The sequence below is a fragment of the Nelumbo lutea genome, chromosome 5, assembly GCF_056320005.1.
Source record: "Nelumbo lutea isolate HS-2025 chromosome 5, American lotus-T2T, whole genome shotgun sequence".
Classification (NCBI taxonomy): domain Eukaryota; kingdom Viridiplantae; phylum Streptophyta; class Magnoliopsida; order Proteales; family Nelumbonaceae; genus Nelumbo; species Nelumbo lutea.
In genome coordinates, this window is record NC_142688.1 from 1,150,947 (window position 1) to 1,170,315 (window position 19,369).

The 19,369-nt window shown below is 36.6% G+C and overlaps 1 protein-coding gene across 5 annotated transcripts; it reads left to right on the top strand.

The window, feature by feature from the left end:
* Nucleotides 1–754: 754 nt before the first annotated feature.
* Nucleotides 755–19,369, top strand: LOC148849728 (inner membrane localized protein). Of its 5 annotated transcripts, none has more exons than XR_016099353.1 (6): nt 879–1,042; nt 2,226–2,358; nt 4,881–4,980; nt 5,741–5,827; nt 18,937–19,158; nt 19,235–19,369. XR_016099353.1 is itself a non-coding variant. In XM_088945281.1 (5 exons), exons 1-5 carry the CDS (start codon nt 979–981, stop codon nt 19,069–19,071), a joined length of 516 nt encoding a protein of 171 aa, XP_088801407.1. In that variant the 5' UTR covers nt 755–978; the 3' UTR covers nt 19,072–19,322. The 5 variants fall into 5 exon arrangements, 3 of the variants coding, with proteins under 3 accessions (XP_088801407.1, XP_088801406.1, XP_088801408.1); XR_016099354.1 differs by having other exon boundaries at nt 885–1,042; nt 18,940–19,158; XM_088945281.1 differs by having other exon boundaries at nt 755–1,042; nt 18,940–19,322.

The following is a 19,369-nucleotide window of genomic DNA, read 5'->3' on the forward strand; positions in this document are numbered from 1 at the left end:
ATAATAACTATTTTTATTGATAATGAAAATGAAATACATAATTTAAAACTAACCAAAATTAAAATGATTTTAATGTTTGAAAAAAAAATCAATAGTTCAACTTTTGGGTCAAATGTGTTAACATTTAATGTCATAAATAAATAATAAAAATACAAAAATGAAATAAATAAATAAATTTTGCAAAAAGAAAAAGATTCAGTCACATATATAATATCATATAATTATCATATTAAACAAAAATGTAAGTATGACATATCAAAATTATTTCTACACACATAAATACAAAAAATAGAGAAAAAATTGAACACATGTATAATTCTATATTTACACTACTATTAAAAATATAAATAAGATTGTGAAACTTTCTTTCGACTAAAATAATAAATTTTTTTGATTTTGTCCATATTTAATTGTGACGATTAAATTGTAAATTGAATTACTACTGTTCACATTATTCCCCTCTATTTAAATTTTACATTTTTTTGATAAATGAACAAAAAAAATAAAATATTATAAAAAGAATATTCTAGTAAAGCAGATAGGCCTATCAATGATACTTGGAACTTCACAAATCGATCAAATTATCACATATTTGAATGAGATATTTATGTAATTAGATTTGAATTTTTCAATTTACATATAATTAATAATAAAAATTAAAATAAAAATTATATTTATAAAAATTTATAATTAGATTATTATTATCATGATTTAGAATTATCACGTAAAAAGCATAATTGAAACCTTTGTATACGGAGTTTTAAAAATCGACTCGGGCGGGTACCCGCAGGCCGGAACCTGGTGGCAGCGGGGTTTGATCCGAGTCTGCTACAACCAGCGAGTGAACTTACCAACTGACCCACCATTAACATCGATTTTATCGAATCGAGAAAAGGAAAATAAAAAAGGAAAATTGTCTCACGCAGAACTCCCGTTTCGCCGTTCCCATCGCTTGCTCTCGCTGGAAGCTCCTAAACGATGACTACTCTCGGAAATGCATTTGTGTCCACCAGCAATTCTCAAACCCAGTTATCATCATCAGGTGATTTCCCTCTTGAAATTTGTACTTCCTTCTTTTATCCCATTACCCTTGTCCGTTTCTTTGATAATATACTCGATTTCTTATGATCTTGCAATCTAGTTTCTCTTCAGATTCGTTGCTGTTTGGTCCGTCCTCTGGCTTTCTTTTTCATGCATTCTGTTATTTACAGTACTGTTGAAACCGCCTCTTCTTCTTCTTCTTCTTTTTTCTGATTTAGTTGGTGCCGGATTAAATGGAAATGTCAGGAGATGGACTACGATCTCTATGCTTAATCCAATCCAACCGTGTCCATAGTGTTATCCAGTTAATTCTGTCACATTCCAGTCAGTAGTTTATAAACGCTGTGAGCTTGCTGAAGGTAAGGAGTGAGTTTGCACAATATCCATAGTAAGAATGAGACTGCAAATTACTTATAGGGATCCTGAAGTAAGGGTTATTGGACTATTCCTAGTATGGTTTCTTGAGTGTCAAATTTTGGTAAGTGTTTTCGTAATTAAGTTTGGCAATTTTAGACGATTTTGGTCAAAATTGAATACCCATACCGAAAAGAGTTCTAGTTGTTCCGTGAGGGACAGCTGTAATGGTAAATCGTATTATAGTTTTGTTGGCCAGTTGAAATGCCGAGAACGGTGCTTGGACGCTAACCTGACAACACAAAGCTAAATTCATGCTAATTATGGTCGATGCAACTCTAAAATGTGAAAAAGGCTTGAAGCAGGACCAATGGACTCCAGTCCTACGTGGATCCTTGCATAAGTAAGACCATATGTAAATGCAAAGTAAAATGATTTTGAAATGAACAAATCTACTTCTACCAGAGACTAGACTTGAGATATGTGCATAAACTCCAATGTTTTGGACCGAAATATTCCAGCTATTATTTCCATCCCTTTATGGTGAAAACTTTGTTTTATGCTCCTTCTAATTTGTTTTGATGTAAAATGCAAGAAAAACGAAGTTTTGATTCTGAAAGGAGTGGAAATATAGCTCAAATATTTCAGCCTGAAAAACATTTTCATCCATTTTATGGTGAACAAACAAATACAGCCTTAGCATTAATCGGTCTTATGGAACCTCAAGTTGGGAAATATGTGATATACACATTATTGAAGCCCCGGCCACAAAAATGTTTCAATTTATATCCAAACCCCATATCAGTAACATGTTGCATATCCTCTTCTAGGTTTTACCTTGAAGTCAGCAGAGAAGTGTCTTGTGAAAATCAGCTCCACTAATTTGTCTTTCAGTTCCGTTCCCCAGAGGAAAGCAAAATTTCCAACTTATAAAAGGTCACTTACAGTTCAAGCTGGGTACAGGTATTGCTTATTACCATATCCATTTTCTCAGTCTTTAGTTTTCTTATTATTCTAGTGTTTGATTGTGATCTAGCTATTCTGGTGCAATACTCAAGAGGATGTACTTGTGTTCATATTTGGTTAAAGGAACATTATTGAGAGTTGAATTTTTTGCTCTTCTGAAAAGTTTGAAAATAGCCTAATTGCCTATTCATCAGGCTGGAGTGGAATATTGGTGGGAGGAGAGTCAAGTGGTAATTGGCTGGTTTCTTTCAAGAACAGATGGCCCTTGGCCCCCGAGACATCTACTTAGAGGTTCTAAGTTCCTAGGGTTCAACATGAACGGTTCATCGAGATGGATCCCAAGGTTTTGGCAATGCTGCTGCTAATTCGTTAGCTAGGGGAGGGGTTAAAAGGGTTGACCTTGAATAGGGGGCATCTGACCTGGAATGAATTAATAAGCATGTCTTGCTCTAATTGATGTTTGGCATATATATATTTCTGTTGATCCCTTTTTTTAAACTTTTCAATAAACTGTTTGACTATTGTTACTGATAAAAAACTTGTTGCAGATTATATATTACTTTTCAGTTAATTTTGACTTTTCTATTTTGTATGATTGTTTTCTGTTAATTTTTTTTTTGACAGGTAAAACTAAGATATATTAGCAAAAAGAGATAGATATACAATCTTCAACCCTGGGTATCCCATTGAAGTAATTGTTGCAGACAAAAAAGGGAGAAGGATGAGTTTTGGCAGCTTGGGATACCGCATGGGCTGTTAAGTTAGCATTCCTACTTATATACATAAACTTTACATAGTTCAAGTTTCCTAATAGCAAAAAAGTATTCAAAAACAGCCAGTGGCAAGTCCAAGGGTAGTCCTTGTGATCATTGAAGGCGCTTATCAGGCACTGGGAATCAGCACAAATGCAAACTTCATTAAAAGACCAACTCTGAAGTTTTAATCGCCTGCAATACAGCAAATAGTTAAACCTGAAGAACTGAATTGACTTCAGAAGTACGACCTCCTAAAATTTTTAATACAGATAAGTTTCTTGAGACAATAACAACTCCAAAAGTATAAAGAGAATGAGAAAATTTTCCTGCGTCAGTGAAAATGAGAAAGTCAGTTTGTTGAGTCAAGCTTATGGTTAAAACATTCTAACTTTGAGGATTTGGCAGGGAAGTAGGGCTAGGATGATTAGAGAGATGATAAAGAGTATACACTAGCTTAGCCACTTTCTCCGGGTTAGTAACTGTATTATTAAAAATCAGATCATTCCTAGTCTGCCAGATAGAATACCAAGCGACAAATAACCAGCCGAGAATTTGCAAGAAAAGATTATGATTATTGACAAGATTATGCAAGATTTTAAAATTAGAAGCGATATCATCCTGAGGCAAGGTGTGCAGATGCAGATTCCAAGGATTTGAGAAAAGAACAGCTTGGGCAAACTGACAATTAATGAATAAATGGTTTAAGGTTTCATCCTGATTTTTACAAAGGCCACACAAACTCTGGTCAATGTCCAGATGTAATGGAGTTCTGACAGGAATGAACTTGTTTAAGAGACGCCAGATAAATAACTGGTATCTAGGAGGAACAGGCAACTTCCAAATGTGCTTTAAACAAAATTTCAAATCAGAGTTGAGAGTTGGCAAAGCATTTTGCAAATCTTTTTTATAATGAAATTTGATGGAGAATTTACCAGAAGAGTGATGAATCCAGATCCAAGAAATTTCAAATCAGTGTTTTCTGTTAATTTGGATCTTTCAAAGTCTATTCAATAGTTCCCATAATGCTTCTTTTGTCAGATATTCACCTGTTGCATTTATGAAGTTGTGCTGTATAACTATACTATTCTTAATGTTTTCCATGAACAATCCAGCGTCTAACCAATGCTTTTTCAGCCTTCTCCAGCAAAAGTCTTCCATCCCTCCCTCCTCTCCTCCCCTCTCCCCCTTGCAGCCCTTCTTGCACCCATGGACAAAATCTAAACACATGCGGTTGTCATCCCTGTCTGTCTCTTATTTCACAAGCACAATAAATCATCTCATTTATAATTACAGTTTTCTGTCTTTCTGTGTAACTGCAGTGTGGAGTGTGAACTGATTTCTTTACTTTTCAATAAGCTTTTTGATTATGTTACCGATAAAAAACACTTGTTGCAGATTGTATCATATTTTCCTAGTTAATTTGATTTTCTCTTTGTATCATAAGCATGTTCTGTTAACTTGAATGTTTCAAAATCTATTTAAAAGTTCCTGCAATGCTTCTTTTGTCAGATATGTACCTGTTACGTTTTATGAGGTTATGCTGCATATTTTATCAGCTGTACTATTTTTAAGTGTTTTCTGTGAACCATTCAAATGCTTTTTCAGTCTTCCCCAGTTCCCTCCCTCCCCCCTCTCCCCTCTCCCTTGAATCCCTCTCACACTTGTTAACAAAGTTGTTGTCACCTGTGTTTGTTTCTTATTTAACAAGCACTGTAAATCACCTTGTTTGTAATTACAGTTTGCTGTATCTCTGTGCATCTGCAGTGGAGATGGCGGAAAGACAAGCAGTGCAAGCAGCTTCATTGGTGGTTTTGTATTGGGTGGGATAGTGGTCGGAATGCTAGGCTGTGTATATGCACCTCAGGTGATAATTTGGGCTAGAAGTTCCTATTAGATTATCTTAACACATTATTACTTTACCTTCTCTCTTTCTCTCTCTCTCAAAAAAAAAAAACATTATTGCTGCACATGCTACTATTTTTGTTTTCTAGTACACTGACCACAACTTGGGTGGGTAATATACCAAAGTGAGAGGCTTAATACGTAGTTACATGCTTATGTGATCAGGTATATGGGCAGTCCTACCCGTCTGAGGATCCTGTTTACCCATAGGACATCCTTAGAGACATCAGCCATACCCCTGCATATAGAGCCTTAGGAGTTAGGAATTAAGATAAACCATTTATAGTGCAATATACTTTTGCAAAACATGATTCCAAGACAATCTAAAATCTACTGTTGACAGCTTTAGACTTTCCTTTGGAGAGAGTATGTTCCCAGATATTCCAAATCAGTTTACTCAAGTATTCTATATTCAAATTCTTTAGGGTCATGGCTATTTGATCTTCTTCGGAGGGCCTCTTGAACACTTGAATCGCCTGAGCTCATCACCTAGTGGTGAATTCAGTAAATGATTATGTTTGTCCTTGTTGAACCAACTCTAGTACTTTTTGATCTGTGTGATCATGTTGTCCTAACCTGCAGAGATTAGTTCGATGCTTTTGGGAGGTTACTAAGATTGCAGGCAACAGCCTGTTAGGAAGTTTAGTTGTCAAATATTTTGTCCTTTAATTGGATTGATAGTTTAGCTAATATTTCTAACAACAAATTATATTATCTTATAGATCAGTAAAGCACTAGCTGGTGCCGACAGAAAGGATTTGATGAAGAAGCTCCCAAAGTTTATCTATAATGAAGAAAAAGCTCTAGAGGTGAGGATATATTCTCAATTTGTCATCAGTTTCAGACCTTTTTAGCAAGAATAGTTATTATTTTTTCTATAAGAAAGAACAGTTATTTTCATCATTAATCATTTTGGTTTCAATTCAATTTGTTTTTTATATATGCTATGACAATCCATATGCTGGTAAAGGCATGGTGGACAGGTGAAAATTTATTGCTGTTATTGGTAGTATAGTTGATCCTTGGTTCTTTTTGTCTCTGTTCTTTATTTTCTTAATCTGAGCATACTTTCTAAAAGTTCCTTTACTTTGCTCGTCTTTAATTCGGATGTGATTCTCTAAGTTGAGGAAGTTTTACCTCTTAGTAGAGTTCATATTGCAAATGTATTGGAAGCATAGTTGTCAGGGTGATGCCTTGGCGATGAGGCACTCATGGAGGGTCGCCTTGCTTAATCACCAATATATTTTTTACATGGTGCTTTTGGATACTTTTATATTCTTAACTTTTTGAGATTACAACAATAAAATAGACATTAAACTAAATTATTTAGTTTAAGTTAAAATACTAGTTTCTTTTTACTATTTTTCTCATTTGTTGGGGTTTAATCAACATGTACACTGCCTTGAACCCTTGAAGAATTCAAAACTTGAACCCATAAGCATGGAAGAACTCAAAATTTTATCCAATTAACACATTGATTTTCTTCTTTTTCTTTTCTCTTCTTTCATACATTGTTTTATTTTCTTCCTTTCCTAAGACAAAAATAGAGGCTCTGCCTTTCTATTTTCTGAAATTTCTTTTCTTTCATTTTTTCATGAATATGTTGATTTTCTATGTTTTAAATGAAGTTTATACATTTTTTATGAAGATTATAGACAATTAGTAGTGAATGATGGTTGTTGCTTGCTATGGAACCTGGGGAATTACCTTGGGATGTTAGGGTTCATGGTTTTTAATCAAAAAGGTCCCATTGCCTAGGCGGCAACAAGGATCAAAATATCAATATTTCTGATACCCAAAGTTGGGTATTGATGTGCATTTTTTATCATTGATACTCTATTTTTTTTTATTTTATTTTATAATGATTGGAGGAATGCCTTTGATATTTGGGACATTTTAAAAGTTTTAAAATGTTTTTGTATCAGTGTATTCATGCATTTTGAGATCCATCAATACGTATACGATATGCCCGATGTGGGGCATATTGTATCGTTATTTTAATCCTTGGGCGACAAGGTGCACTTCTACTTTTTTGGTAGTAAAATGAAAATTTTATTAATGAAAAGGAACATACAATCTGAGCAGGCCTCAAGGTAACACCAGGTATCTAGTCCAACTCAGAAAAAACAATCAGAATTACAAGTTTGTAACTCAAGCACATCCCAAAATCTATCCCCCAAATTTGATCTGCTAACTTGTGCAAATTCAGGAAGGATTAGCACACAATCTGCCACTGTTTTGCCTATGACCACCACAAGCCTTTCAATGTTCCAGTCTTTGTTCTCAAACAACATTTTTTTTTAATCTTTCTAGATGGCCCAGCAGATAACAAAGGGAATGCACCTCCACACTACTCTGTCCTTCTTGCTTCCTCTGAATAGACCTGTTCATGGGCCGGGCTTGGGCTTGGCTTTTGCTAAAATTTGACTGGGCCCGGACCAAAGCCCGACCCCGACACAGTGTTAAAGTCAGGCCTGAAGCCCGGTCTGTGAACAGGTCTAACTCTGAACTTTGGCTACAAGGATGAAAAACTCTCATACCAAAAAGAGAAGAATTGGATTTCCAAATGAAACCGGCAACCTTACAGGGAAAAAAAGTGGTAAATTGATTCCTCCTGCTCTTCACACATGTACCAAATACCGGCCATTGAAGCCCTTACTTTTAAGGTGATCTATGTTAGAATACCATCCATTGCAACCAGCCTTGCAAAGGCTTTCACTTTTGGTGGAACAAGATTACCCCAAACACCAACCACCTAACTTGTATCCATCTGGTTCTAAATTAAAGCTGAATAAAAGGACTTCACAGAGAATCTTCCATCCCATATTTCTTCCACCAAAGTTCATCTCTAGTTGAACTTGAAAGCTTCAATTGTTCTAACTTATCCAATAACGAGATGCTGGGATTGGAGGTGTGTTCAAGGAGGAAGACGGGAATATACGATGGGCTTTCAGTGGACCCCCTTAGGGATTGCGGACTCTGCAAAAGCTGAGGTCTTGGCTGCCTTAACAGGCCTTCAAATTGCTAAGAGGCTGGGTTTTGCATCCCTAACTATTGAAGGAGACTCTGCAAACACTATTAAATGGTTAGAGGAGAAGGATAGTGGCCCTTGGCGCCTAAAGCACTACCTGGCTGAAGCAAGAGATATTATGGCTCAGTTAAATGTAAGCCTTAAATGGATCCCTAGGACCCTAAATTCTGTGGCTGACAATATAGCAAAATCAGGGATTCATAGGGACTTTTTGTTTAGTGATTGTATGTTACCCTTGTAATCTCCCGGGAGAAGTCTTTTCCTTTCTTGTACATCCTCTCATGTACTCCTATTTCTTATATAATAAATTGTCATCCACCTCCCAATCAAGAAGTGGCCTTCTAAATTTAGGGCACCAGGCTAGTTGCTAACCTCTCATCTGATAGCATTGACTAATCCTAATGTCATTCTCAGCCAGTTTATAAAGCCTGGAACACAGCTCACTCAACTTTCCAACTCCACACCAATCATTTTCCCATATTCTTACTCTAGCACCATCCCCCACAAGAAACTTAGTTGAGTTCTTCAGTTCTTGTTTAAACATCATGAATCCTTTCCAAACACTTACCCCATAAGAAGTAGACACCTCCCTCAATTCCCACCCAAATCTCATCACCCCATACTTCCCCACCACCACTCTCCTCCAAAGTGAGTCCCTCGCCTTCTCTAACCCAAACATCCAAAACCATTTTCTAAGCAATGCCTTATTGAGAGTTTTCAACCACCTATTCCCTAAATCCCCTCCTTTAGCCTACAAACTTTCTCCCAATTAACTAATCAGAACTTCTTACTTTCTTAGGACCCTCCACACCTTCCCAAAGAAAATATTTTTGGATCTTCTCCACTCACTTTGCAACTTCTGTTGGGATTCTTAGCAAAGAGATATATAGGTAGACTTGATAGCATTCTCCTAATAATAGTGATTCTTCTCCCCAAAGAAAGGTATTTTGGCCTTCCAACTACCCAACCTCTTCTCCACTCTTTCAATAATTGGCTTCCACACTTTTTCCAAAAAGGACTTTGAACCAACCAACAAGATGCCCCCTTTCGCCTAGCCTCTAATCAGTGCCTTGAAAACCATAGTCAGAAATATCAGAAACGACATATAGAAATGTTATAAAAATTATAGACTTGTGGAAACATTGTGAAATATGCAAAAGTATATAATGCTATTTTATGTAACAATAAAAGATGCATATGCAAACCCTTTTAAATTATTATCTTGTTCCAAATCATCAAACAGAGGTAATTGATCAAAGAAAATAATACACTACAATGCTGTCCTGTAAATATAAGAGTCAAAACTATATAATGGATAAGAGAGAAGCAAAATTTATACTCATAGAAGGTGCAAATAATTTATTATAGGTAGACCCATTTAAATTATTATCTTGTTCCAAATCATCAAACAGAGGTAATTGATCAAAGAAAATAATACACTGCAATGCTGTCCTGTAAACTTTAAGAGTGAAAACTATATAATAGATAAGTGAAGCAAAATTTAAACTCATAGAAGGTGCAAATAATGTATTATACAATAAATACTAATAACCAACACCCCCTATCGCATAGCCTCACCTTGATCCCCTGAAAAGTATGCCTCTAGAGTCCACTCCTTTACTTTGACAATCAAGAAATACAAGACATCTTAACGTGTTCACACCACCTACTTGTGACTGGTGATTTAATAAAAGGTATGCTTAGGCATACAGGTGAGACACATTTCTGGGTGCAACCCCTTTACAAGGTTTTGCTCTATTTGTGGTTTTTAAGCATGTGGTGGCTTTGCTCACCAAAACTTCGAGAACCCCCTATTTGCTAATGTTGTTCATTCATTCATTCTAATAAAAGATATATATATATATATATATATATATATATATATTTTTTTTTTTTTCTGATAAAAAAAGATATATTTTTTCTTTGAGAACAGGTGAAGTAATATATCTTTAAAGAAAAGAGAAAGCATGTACAACAAGCTGCTGTACACAGGGATTTACAAAACACTGCCCAAGCAGTCCTATACCCACCCTGCCCTGATTTACAAAAAGGTTATCATATACAAAAAAAGGAGTTAAAGTTTCTATCTTTAACCAACTTGTTTACAGAAAGCCAAGAACACATTTTGCCCACAATTTTCTGAAAAACTGGATCAGTGGTGCTACTTTTATTCTTGAAAATTCTTGTGTTTCTCTCTTGCCAGATGCACCAAAAAGTTGCTGCTGGAGCCATGTACCAACCCAATTTCCCCCCCTTGGAAAGTCCTATACTCCAGCCTTGAACAAATTGCAATATTGATTCTAGACAGCAACCTTTCGCTTCGAACAAACTCCAATTTTGGACCAAACCTCAGCAGAAAATCTGCAATGCAATTGCAGATGATTCACAGATTCCTCTTAATAAAAGATATTTTTAAAGAATAGTTAACATTAAAGTCATTTTTTGTAGGGATTAAGAATTTAAAACCCTAACATGGACTTGTTTGGGCTCGCCTCAAGAGAAAGGTGGCTCATAGGATTTGGAATGAAAGATCATCATATTAGTTATTTAAAATAATGCAACTGGGAAAGATATGAAGAAATCGAAAGTTTAGTATGCTTGAATATGTTGTATATGTTATTTTTTGCATTTTCACTGTAAATATGTTTTATATGTAATGTTTATGTATTCTAATTTGAGCTAATAGGCTTTTTAAAACATATTGTTTAAAATCAAAGCTTGTTTTTTAATCAATACTATTTTTAATATTTTTAATTTATTTTGAAAATTTTTACTTATTTTGCATTTTTTCGATTTTCTTTTTTTCAGATTTTGCACATTGCTTCAAAAAGACATGTGCCTTGCCTTTCTCCTTGCGCCCCGGGCGCAAAATGCCCTTTGCAATTTTTTTGTGCCTTGTACTTTTAAAACACTGCTCAGACATGCTATTAATCAAATGAAAATCCAAATTATCCAGTGGGTGCATCCTGTTGTTGCTACCCCAAATAACACGTTAACAACCTACTAACATGTGAAAAAGAAGTCTTTCAAAAAAACATATGAAAAATAATCTTTTGAAAAAAACATGAAAAAGTAACTAATCAAAGAAAACAATACACTACAATGCTGTCCTGTAAACTATTAGCCATGGCTTTCGCTATTTAATTACTTTTTTTTTTAAAGTTTTTTCCCCAAAATTGCATCAGGGGGTCGGTTTTAATCATGCTTACCCTTTGAAAATGGTAAAAGTCCGAAACACCCCTTATTTGGGGTTTCAGACAATTCCCAATATGATACAATATGCTCAATATGGGGTGTATCGTATTGAAATTTTGAACCTTGCCATTAGCGTCAAAACTATATAATTGATGATGGAGAGAGAGAGGCAAAATTTAAACTCATAGAAGGTGCAAATGGTTGTAATAGATCACAGAAATAATTTATTATACAATAAATACTAGAACCTACAACCCACTGTCACCTAGCCTCACCTCGATGCCTTGAAAAGTATATGTTGAGGGTCCACTCCTTTACTTTGACAATCAAGAAATGTAAAGACAGCTTAACATGTGGAGCAATGAGTTCACACGGTCACAACACTTTCTTTTGACCCTCCAATAAAACACAACATGCTATCAGCCAATGAAAAACCAAATCACCAAGTGAATGCTTTAGCTTCACTGGTTGATTTGGTTTTGATGCGTTCACATGGTCACAACATTTATTTGTGACCCTCTAATAAAACCAAACACAAACGTACTATTTATCAAATGAAAAACCAAATTATCCAGGGAGTGCATCCTGCTGTTGCTTCCCCAAATGACACTAATAACTTGCTAACATATGAAAAAGTAGAGATTGCCTCTAGTATGGTCTACTACCTTACTATGACAATGTAGAAATATTAGGGTAGTTTAACATGTTGAACAATGAGTTCACATGACCACAACACTTTCATGTGACCTTTTAATGAAACACAAGCATGCTATCAATCAAATGAAAAGCCAAATCACCGAGTGAGTGCATGCTTGGGTGATTTGGTTTTGATGAGTTCACATGGTTACGTCACTTTTTTTGCAGCCCTACAATAATACACAGACATGCCAACAATCAAATGAAAAATCAAATCACCCAATGAGTGCATGCCTTTTTCCTACCCCAAACGATACAAAATAACCCACTGACATATGAAAAACTAGAAATTATCTCTAAGGCCTACTGCATAATTGGTCACTTATTAATTAACTGCAGATTTTCCAGAAAACTTTGGTATTTTTTTGGATGCAACTCTTGATGGAAGCTACAGTTGGACTCTTCCAAGTACAGTCATTGGTTTTGTTGCTCAGTGGGTCAAACCAAGGATGGGAAAAAGAGGAAAGTTCTTTTTGAAAGCAGTAATTCATGCTGTGAAACACTGATAAAAAAAATTCATGCTGTGAAACCTGTGATGTGGGGAATCTAGGAAGAAAGGAACAGAAGAATTTCCCAAGATAGTTTCTCCTCTTTGTATCGTATTCGTGAGAGGATCTTATCCTTAATTTTCTCATGGATGCTGGTCCACTAACATTTGATGGTGTGAGCAGAGGGGAGTTACAAAGAAACTGGCTGCAGATTCTGCATACTTCCCCTTCCTCTCCAACTTCAACAACTCTACCTCGCCCAAGGAGGGAGTGTGAGTACCTGTTGCAGCTTGATGGCAGCTTTAGAAGGTCACTGCTTCCTCTCTCAGCAGTTGGAATAGGGTGCATTGTTAGAAACTCTATTGGAGACATCTTGTGTGCTTTTAGTTGTCTGGTTCAAGCTGTAGATGCCTCTGAAGCAGAAGTCCGCTCCCTTCTAGAAGGCTTAGGGTTTGCTAAGAGGTTCCGTTTCAGTCCCGTAGCAGTAGAAGAAGACTCAAGGATTACCATCAAGTCAAGTGGGAAAAAACTCAGATGAGGGACTGTGGGGGATAGCTCACCTTCTTGCTGAAATTCCTGAGCTGTCTTCTCTGCTGAACTGCACCTTTAGATGGACTCCCCGGGATTTCAATCGAACTGCTGATGTTTTTTTTTTATTGAAAACGGTAACTTTCATTAAGAGTATTAAATAAACATCTTACACTGTCAACCACTTAGACAAAGAGTGTTGACCCCAAAATAACATCAAGAATTACAATACAGCCCAAAATAAGTTTTCCCTGAAGGTCCCCTGTTTTGCCAAGCTATCTGCCACAGAGTTTGCCGATCTCTTTACCCATTTGAATGTTACTCCAACTTCCCTTGCCAAACAGATTATTTTCCTCATTTGCTCGAAACTTCCATACACCCAAACTCTTTGTTTGCAGCCACCCTATTAACAATTTAGAGTCTCCTTCCACCTCCAAGTTCTGAAACTCCCATTGCTTGGCAAATCTCAGGCCTTGTAGGAGAGCCAAAATTTCAGCTCTCAAAGAGTCTCCCACACCTATGGGACAAGAATATAGTGCCACCATTCTGCCCTCCCCATCCCTAAAGACTCCCCCAGCTCCCGAGGCTCCTGGATTACCCAAGGAGCTTCCATCAAAATTCAATTTTACCCTTTGTTGTGCTGCTGGTGTCCAAGAGAACTGAAAGATGGGTTGTCTGGTTGAAGAATTTGCCATTGCTGACCAGCCCCTTTGTATATCATCCACTGAAAAATCTTTAAATAAATCACTTACTTTCAACCAGTGTATGACTTTAATGACTACACAGTCGATGATTTGTTCTTTTGATCTTTGTGCCCCTTGGAATATTCTGTTGTTCCTTCCCATAAAGACCGAAGAATGGCTGCTCTTGTTGCCCTCCACATCACTCTTCCCCTTTTCTTTGAAAGTCGGAAGAAACTTGGGTTGAAAAGACTTGTCACATACGGGGGAGTAGTCCACCTGCAGCCCCAAACACAAGATGCAAAGGGACAAGAAAGTAAAAGATGTGTTACTGTCTCACCATTTCCCATACAAAGGCAACAAACATGAGGGAAGAGGCATTGATTCGGCCTTCTTTTTTGTAAATTATAAAGAGTATTAATCTTCTGAAGCACCACCTCCCAACAAAAGGCTCTTACTTTTGGGGGTACAGGACTACACCAGACTTCCTTTGTGGGAAAAGAACCTCCTGGGTGCGAGGAAAGGAGTGCGGAGAAGGATGCACATGTATAGGATTCAGAGGGGGACTCTAACCAGATCCTGCTGTCATGACAAGATAGGTCCAGGAAAACAGTATTAAGAAGTGAGATTAGTTCATCTACTAAGCCCAATTCATGATCCCTCAACCCTCTTCTTAAAACCTAGATCCCAAGAATTTTCATTAACAAGCACCGAAGAAATCACTTCCCCTTTGTTGAGGGACAAAGCATAAATAGGTGGAAATCTATCTTTGAGAGGAATGTCCCCATGCTAGATGTCCTCCCAGAAACGAATTTTGTTACTCAAACAAGCATCATACTTGACCAGCGGGAGGAAAGAAGGTAGCAATTTGTGAATTTCTTTCCATTGAGAAGCCCTTGTTGCCCTAGGATCAAGACCAACGCCCCATCCGTTGTCTGCCATGCCATGAATGCTTACAATTACATTATGCCATAGGTTCTCTTGTTCCAAAGGAAACCTCCATAACCATTTACCTAGAAAAGCCATGTTTCTAAGCTTGATGTTTCCTAACCCTAGGCCTCCACTATCCCTACTCCTTGAGACCACCCCTCACTTTACCAAATGGTACTTTTTTGTATCCCCTGGCTCCCACAAGAAGTCTGTCATCAATTTCTCCAGTTTATTGGCCACTTTTATGGGGATTTTAAAGGTTGAGAGGTAATAGACTGGCAGATTAGTCAAAGTTGACTTTATTAGGGTTATTCTACCCCCTGGAGATATGTAGTTTCTCTTCCACCCAACAAGCCTTTTTGTGAATCTTTCCACTACCGGATCCCAGAAGCTAACTGAAGTCGGGTTCCCCCCCTAAGGGTAGTCCAAGGTACTGATGTTTTAGCAAAGCAAGGCTTGGGAAGAGGATTTTTTGTATAGTGCTCTTTGCCATCTTAGTTGATCTAGACCTTTATTTTTTTTTCTGGCCTGTTTGTACATCTCGTGTCCACCCCTCCTCCCTCTTTTTGAATATGAGTTATCTTTCTCCACAAAAGAAATGCCAAGGTATCCTAAGATGTGTTGTGATGTTTCACAATTTCACATGGTCACGATACTGCCTTGTAACCTAATAAAACACTAACATGCTATCAATAAAAAAAAAAAAAAAACAAATCACCCAGTGAGTGCAGTCCTAGGTGATTTTATTTTGATGAGTTCACGTGATCACAACACTTTCTTGTGGCCCTCCAATAAGTCACAGACATGCTAATAGTTAAATTTAAAACCAAATCACCTTGTGAGCGCATGCCCGGGGGATTTGGTTTTGATTAGTTTGCATGGTCACAACACTTTTTTGCAACACTCCAATAAAACATAGGCATTTTATCGATTAAACAAAGATACAACCACTTATCAGTGCATGCTTGTTGTTGGTACCTAAAGGGATACATGAACTACCTGCTATCATATGATAAAATGGAGACTACCTCTAGGATCCACAACCTTACTAGGGATTTCAAGAAATATAAAGGTAGCCTAACATGTGGGGCAATGAGTTCACATAATCATAAGTCAAAGGATAAACCAGATCACACAATGAGTTCTTGTGACCATCTAATAGGGTGCAATCTGGGCAGGCCCAACTCGAGCCCTAATCAGCCCAACTTGCAATTTTACATGGGTTGGGCTTGGGCCAAAAAGTTTGGGCTTTCTTAACTTTTGGACCTGGCCTGGCCTAGCCCTTGGGCTGCCCAAGCCTAGCTTGACCTTTCCCCAACCTGAGCCCAACCCAGCTATATACATAGTACACACATATACATATTATTTGCATGCATATATAAGGTTTAAAAATTCTCAACATATCGGGTCGTATCGGCCAATACGTATCGTTCTGATAAGAGTTCGATACACAGAACGTGTAGAAATAATCTGTTCCGTTTATTTTCGTATGTATCACATTGATACAGGCCTGTATTGGGCTGTTTCAGCTCTGTATCAGCTGATATGGGCCCGAAACAGTCCGATACAGCCTGTTACACTTGATTTTTTTTGGGTCCCTTCATTCATTAATCTTTTTAATACTTCTATATTTAATTCTAACTTTTCTTTCATTAATTAGTTAGTTACTCCACTAAATTTAAATTTTAGCGCCTAATTCGAATTCTCTTATTAATTCCGCTAATTAATGATACTCTCTCATTAATTCCACTAATTAATGATCCAGTCTTATTAATTCATTTTGTTAGTATAAAAATTACAGACTTTAAACAATGGCAAGATTTGATCCTTAGTCACCAGGTTTTAACAACCGTAAGTCACCACTAAGCCACACCCATTTGTTTGTTATGGTCATATGCATTATTATTTGTAAGTAAATTTTCTCTTTTCTTAATGGATATTTATTAATAAATGCTAGAATTAATTATTAAAATTTATACACTAATAAATATTAAGATAAATTGATATATACACATAACATTTATATTGGTTATTTGAAAATTGATGCATACACATCCATATTTTATTTTATTTTATTTTTTGTTTTCTCACATTTTATTTATTCCATTTTTCAACAGTTATTAATTGTTTCCCGATATCTCTCTCTCACACACACACACACACACTATATATATATATATTATTTGAAAGGTAAAGTAAGATTTTATTAAATCAGAAAAGACTCATTACAACAGGAGAACTAACCATAAAATGGCTATTCAGATCACAGAACAGGTTACAGAACCCAAATGGATTTAGATCTAAACAACTCAGGAACATTCAAGTTTTTAAAATCAGGGGCTACAGACACGCAAGAAATCAGCTTGCTAACCGCCTGCTGCACAATCTCCTCAGTGCTCTTTATTTTGTTGCTAAAGACTCTTCTGTACCTTTCTGACCAGATTACCCAAATCACATCTGCAGGAATAGTTCTCCATATTAATTTTCCTTTTTTCTTCAGGCCTTGAATATCCCAGCAGAGCAGCAGATCTTTAACTGAGTTTGGCATGACCCAACAAAGACCAATAGCCCCTATAAAATGTCTCCAAACTCTGGAAGAGATAGGGCAGTGGGTGCACAGATGGTCTGTGGATTCAGGCAATAGACCACACAAACACAACAGAGAAGGGAGATGAAGACCCCTTCTATCCAGATTGATTCTTGAGAGGCATTTGTTCAGCACCATTGTCCACACAAGGAAGTTAGACTTCGAGGGAGAACTAGAGTTCCACACTTGATGGCAGGGAAAGTCAGTCACCCCTGTTCTACTGAGCTTAAAATTAAGGGATTTAACTGAGAAGCAGCCATCCCTACTCCAGGTCCAACTCCATTCATCTTCACTATTAATATCTATAGACTGTTCCTGTAATATCTGCAATAGCTGCAGCACCCCATCTATTTCCCAATTGAACAGATCTCTTCTAAACTGAGGATTCCATACCACTGTATTATTGGATAAAACATAGGAATCCGCCACTGATATTTCCTGGTTAGCTGCACATTGGTAAAGAAGGGGAAAAGCCTCTTCTAAAGATCTGTCCAAACACCAGGGATCCTTCCAAAATTTCAGCCTACCACCACTTCCCACCTTAAATCTCACACCTTCATACATCACAGGTAGACATTTAAGAATCCCTTTTCATTTAAATGACTTATGTACAATAATTTAAAACGTGTAATTATTGTAAGTAATATATTTTTTAGGATACATTTGAATTTCCTAACATATTTATGTGTATCTTGATTCTTCATCTGTATCTATGCATTTTCAAAGTGTATTCCGATATGTCTTAAAATTGTCTTCCCGATACACCTTGCATTTCCCCTTTTTTCATGAGTATGTTGATGTTCTATGTTTTAAATGAAGTTCATACATTTTTTATGAAGATTATAGACGACTTATAATGAAAGATGGTTGTTGCTTGCTATGGAACTAGGGAATTGCCCTAAGATTCATGGTTTTTATTCAAAAAAAAAAAAAAAAAACCATTTCCTATGCAACAGGGTGCCCCGCCCCTATCACCTAGCTTCGTCTTAGCACTTTGAAAAGTGTGGTCAGAAATGTTATAATAGATAAACCAAATGATTTATTATACCATAAATACTAAGACTGAACTTGATGTTAGAAAAATTTTCAAGCTAGCTCAAAGTGGTAATCATGTCCATTAGATTACATTACGACTCCACATTTTCTAAAAGATTGTCACCAACTTATGTTATGATACCATCCTTCAACTGCATGTATTTGTGATTCTTATGCCCTATTTTCTCCTGTTATCAACACTATATTTTCTATCTTTTATTACTCTTGTGAATTCCTTTTATTACTTCTCTCTATTTGGATGTCTCATCAACTTGGATTTTGACCTTCTGGCAAGTCAACCAAGGATCGCAATTTGATTTTATGCTTCGAAAATGAGAAATTCATCACAAAATTTGTAAGAAATTTCAAAATAGTGTAGATTTTACAACTTAATGAAATCACTAGGTAGAGCGGAATCTTGAAGTAGAACTACATGAGACGTTAATACGAACAATAACCGGAGTCCGGATCCGTTATACACACCCTATCCACAAGGCATTACATTCTTACATCAAGAACATTTCACTGTGAATGACAATATACAAGTGAGGAGATGTTTCTGATGTACGGCTGCATTGTTTTGTGGGTAGGGTGTGGGTAGAAGATCCAAACTTATTAGGACATATGTAGATTAGGGAAGAAATGTACACATTGTAGCCATGTGGGATACATTGGCATCGATATGGAGAGACCATATTTCTATGTAACATTGCATTGATTATAATTATTATTATTTTTTTCTTTTTAGAAGACGAGGAAGATACTGGCAGAGAAGATAGAACAGTTGAACTCTGCCATTGACGACGTGTCTGTTCAGCTACGCGCAGAAGATGCACCAAATGGGGCTGCCGTGGGCTCAGATGAAATAGAAGCTGCTATATGACCATATGAGAATGGTCTTGTTCACATACGATATGATTTTTTGTTAAACTACTATCCCTGGACTGAGATTTGCCATCAGCTACCACCGGTAATTTAACCCTTAACATTCTCTTCAGTTCTGTACTTCTTTATATTGATAAACAGTTTTTTTTCTACGATGCAAGGAACCAATAGTTTACCTGCATGCAGCATGTCACTGTGAGAACCCAGCTTTCGTTTTAGAACTGTCATGTTAAGAGTGCTTTCCATGCATTTTGTGGTACTTTCAACCATTTGGTAGAAGTCGTATTCTTGATTCA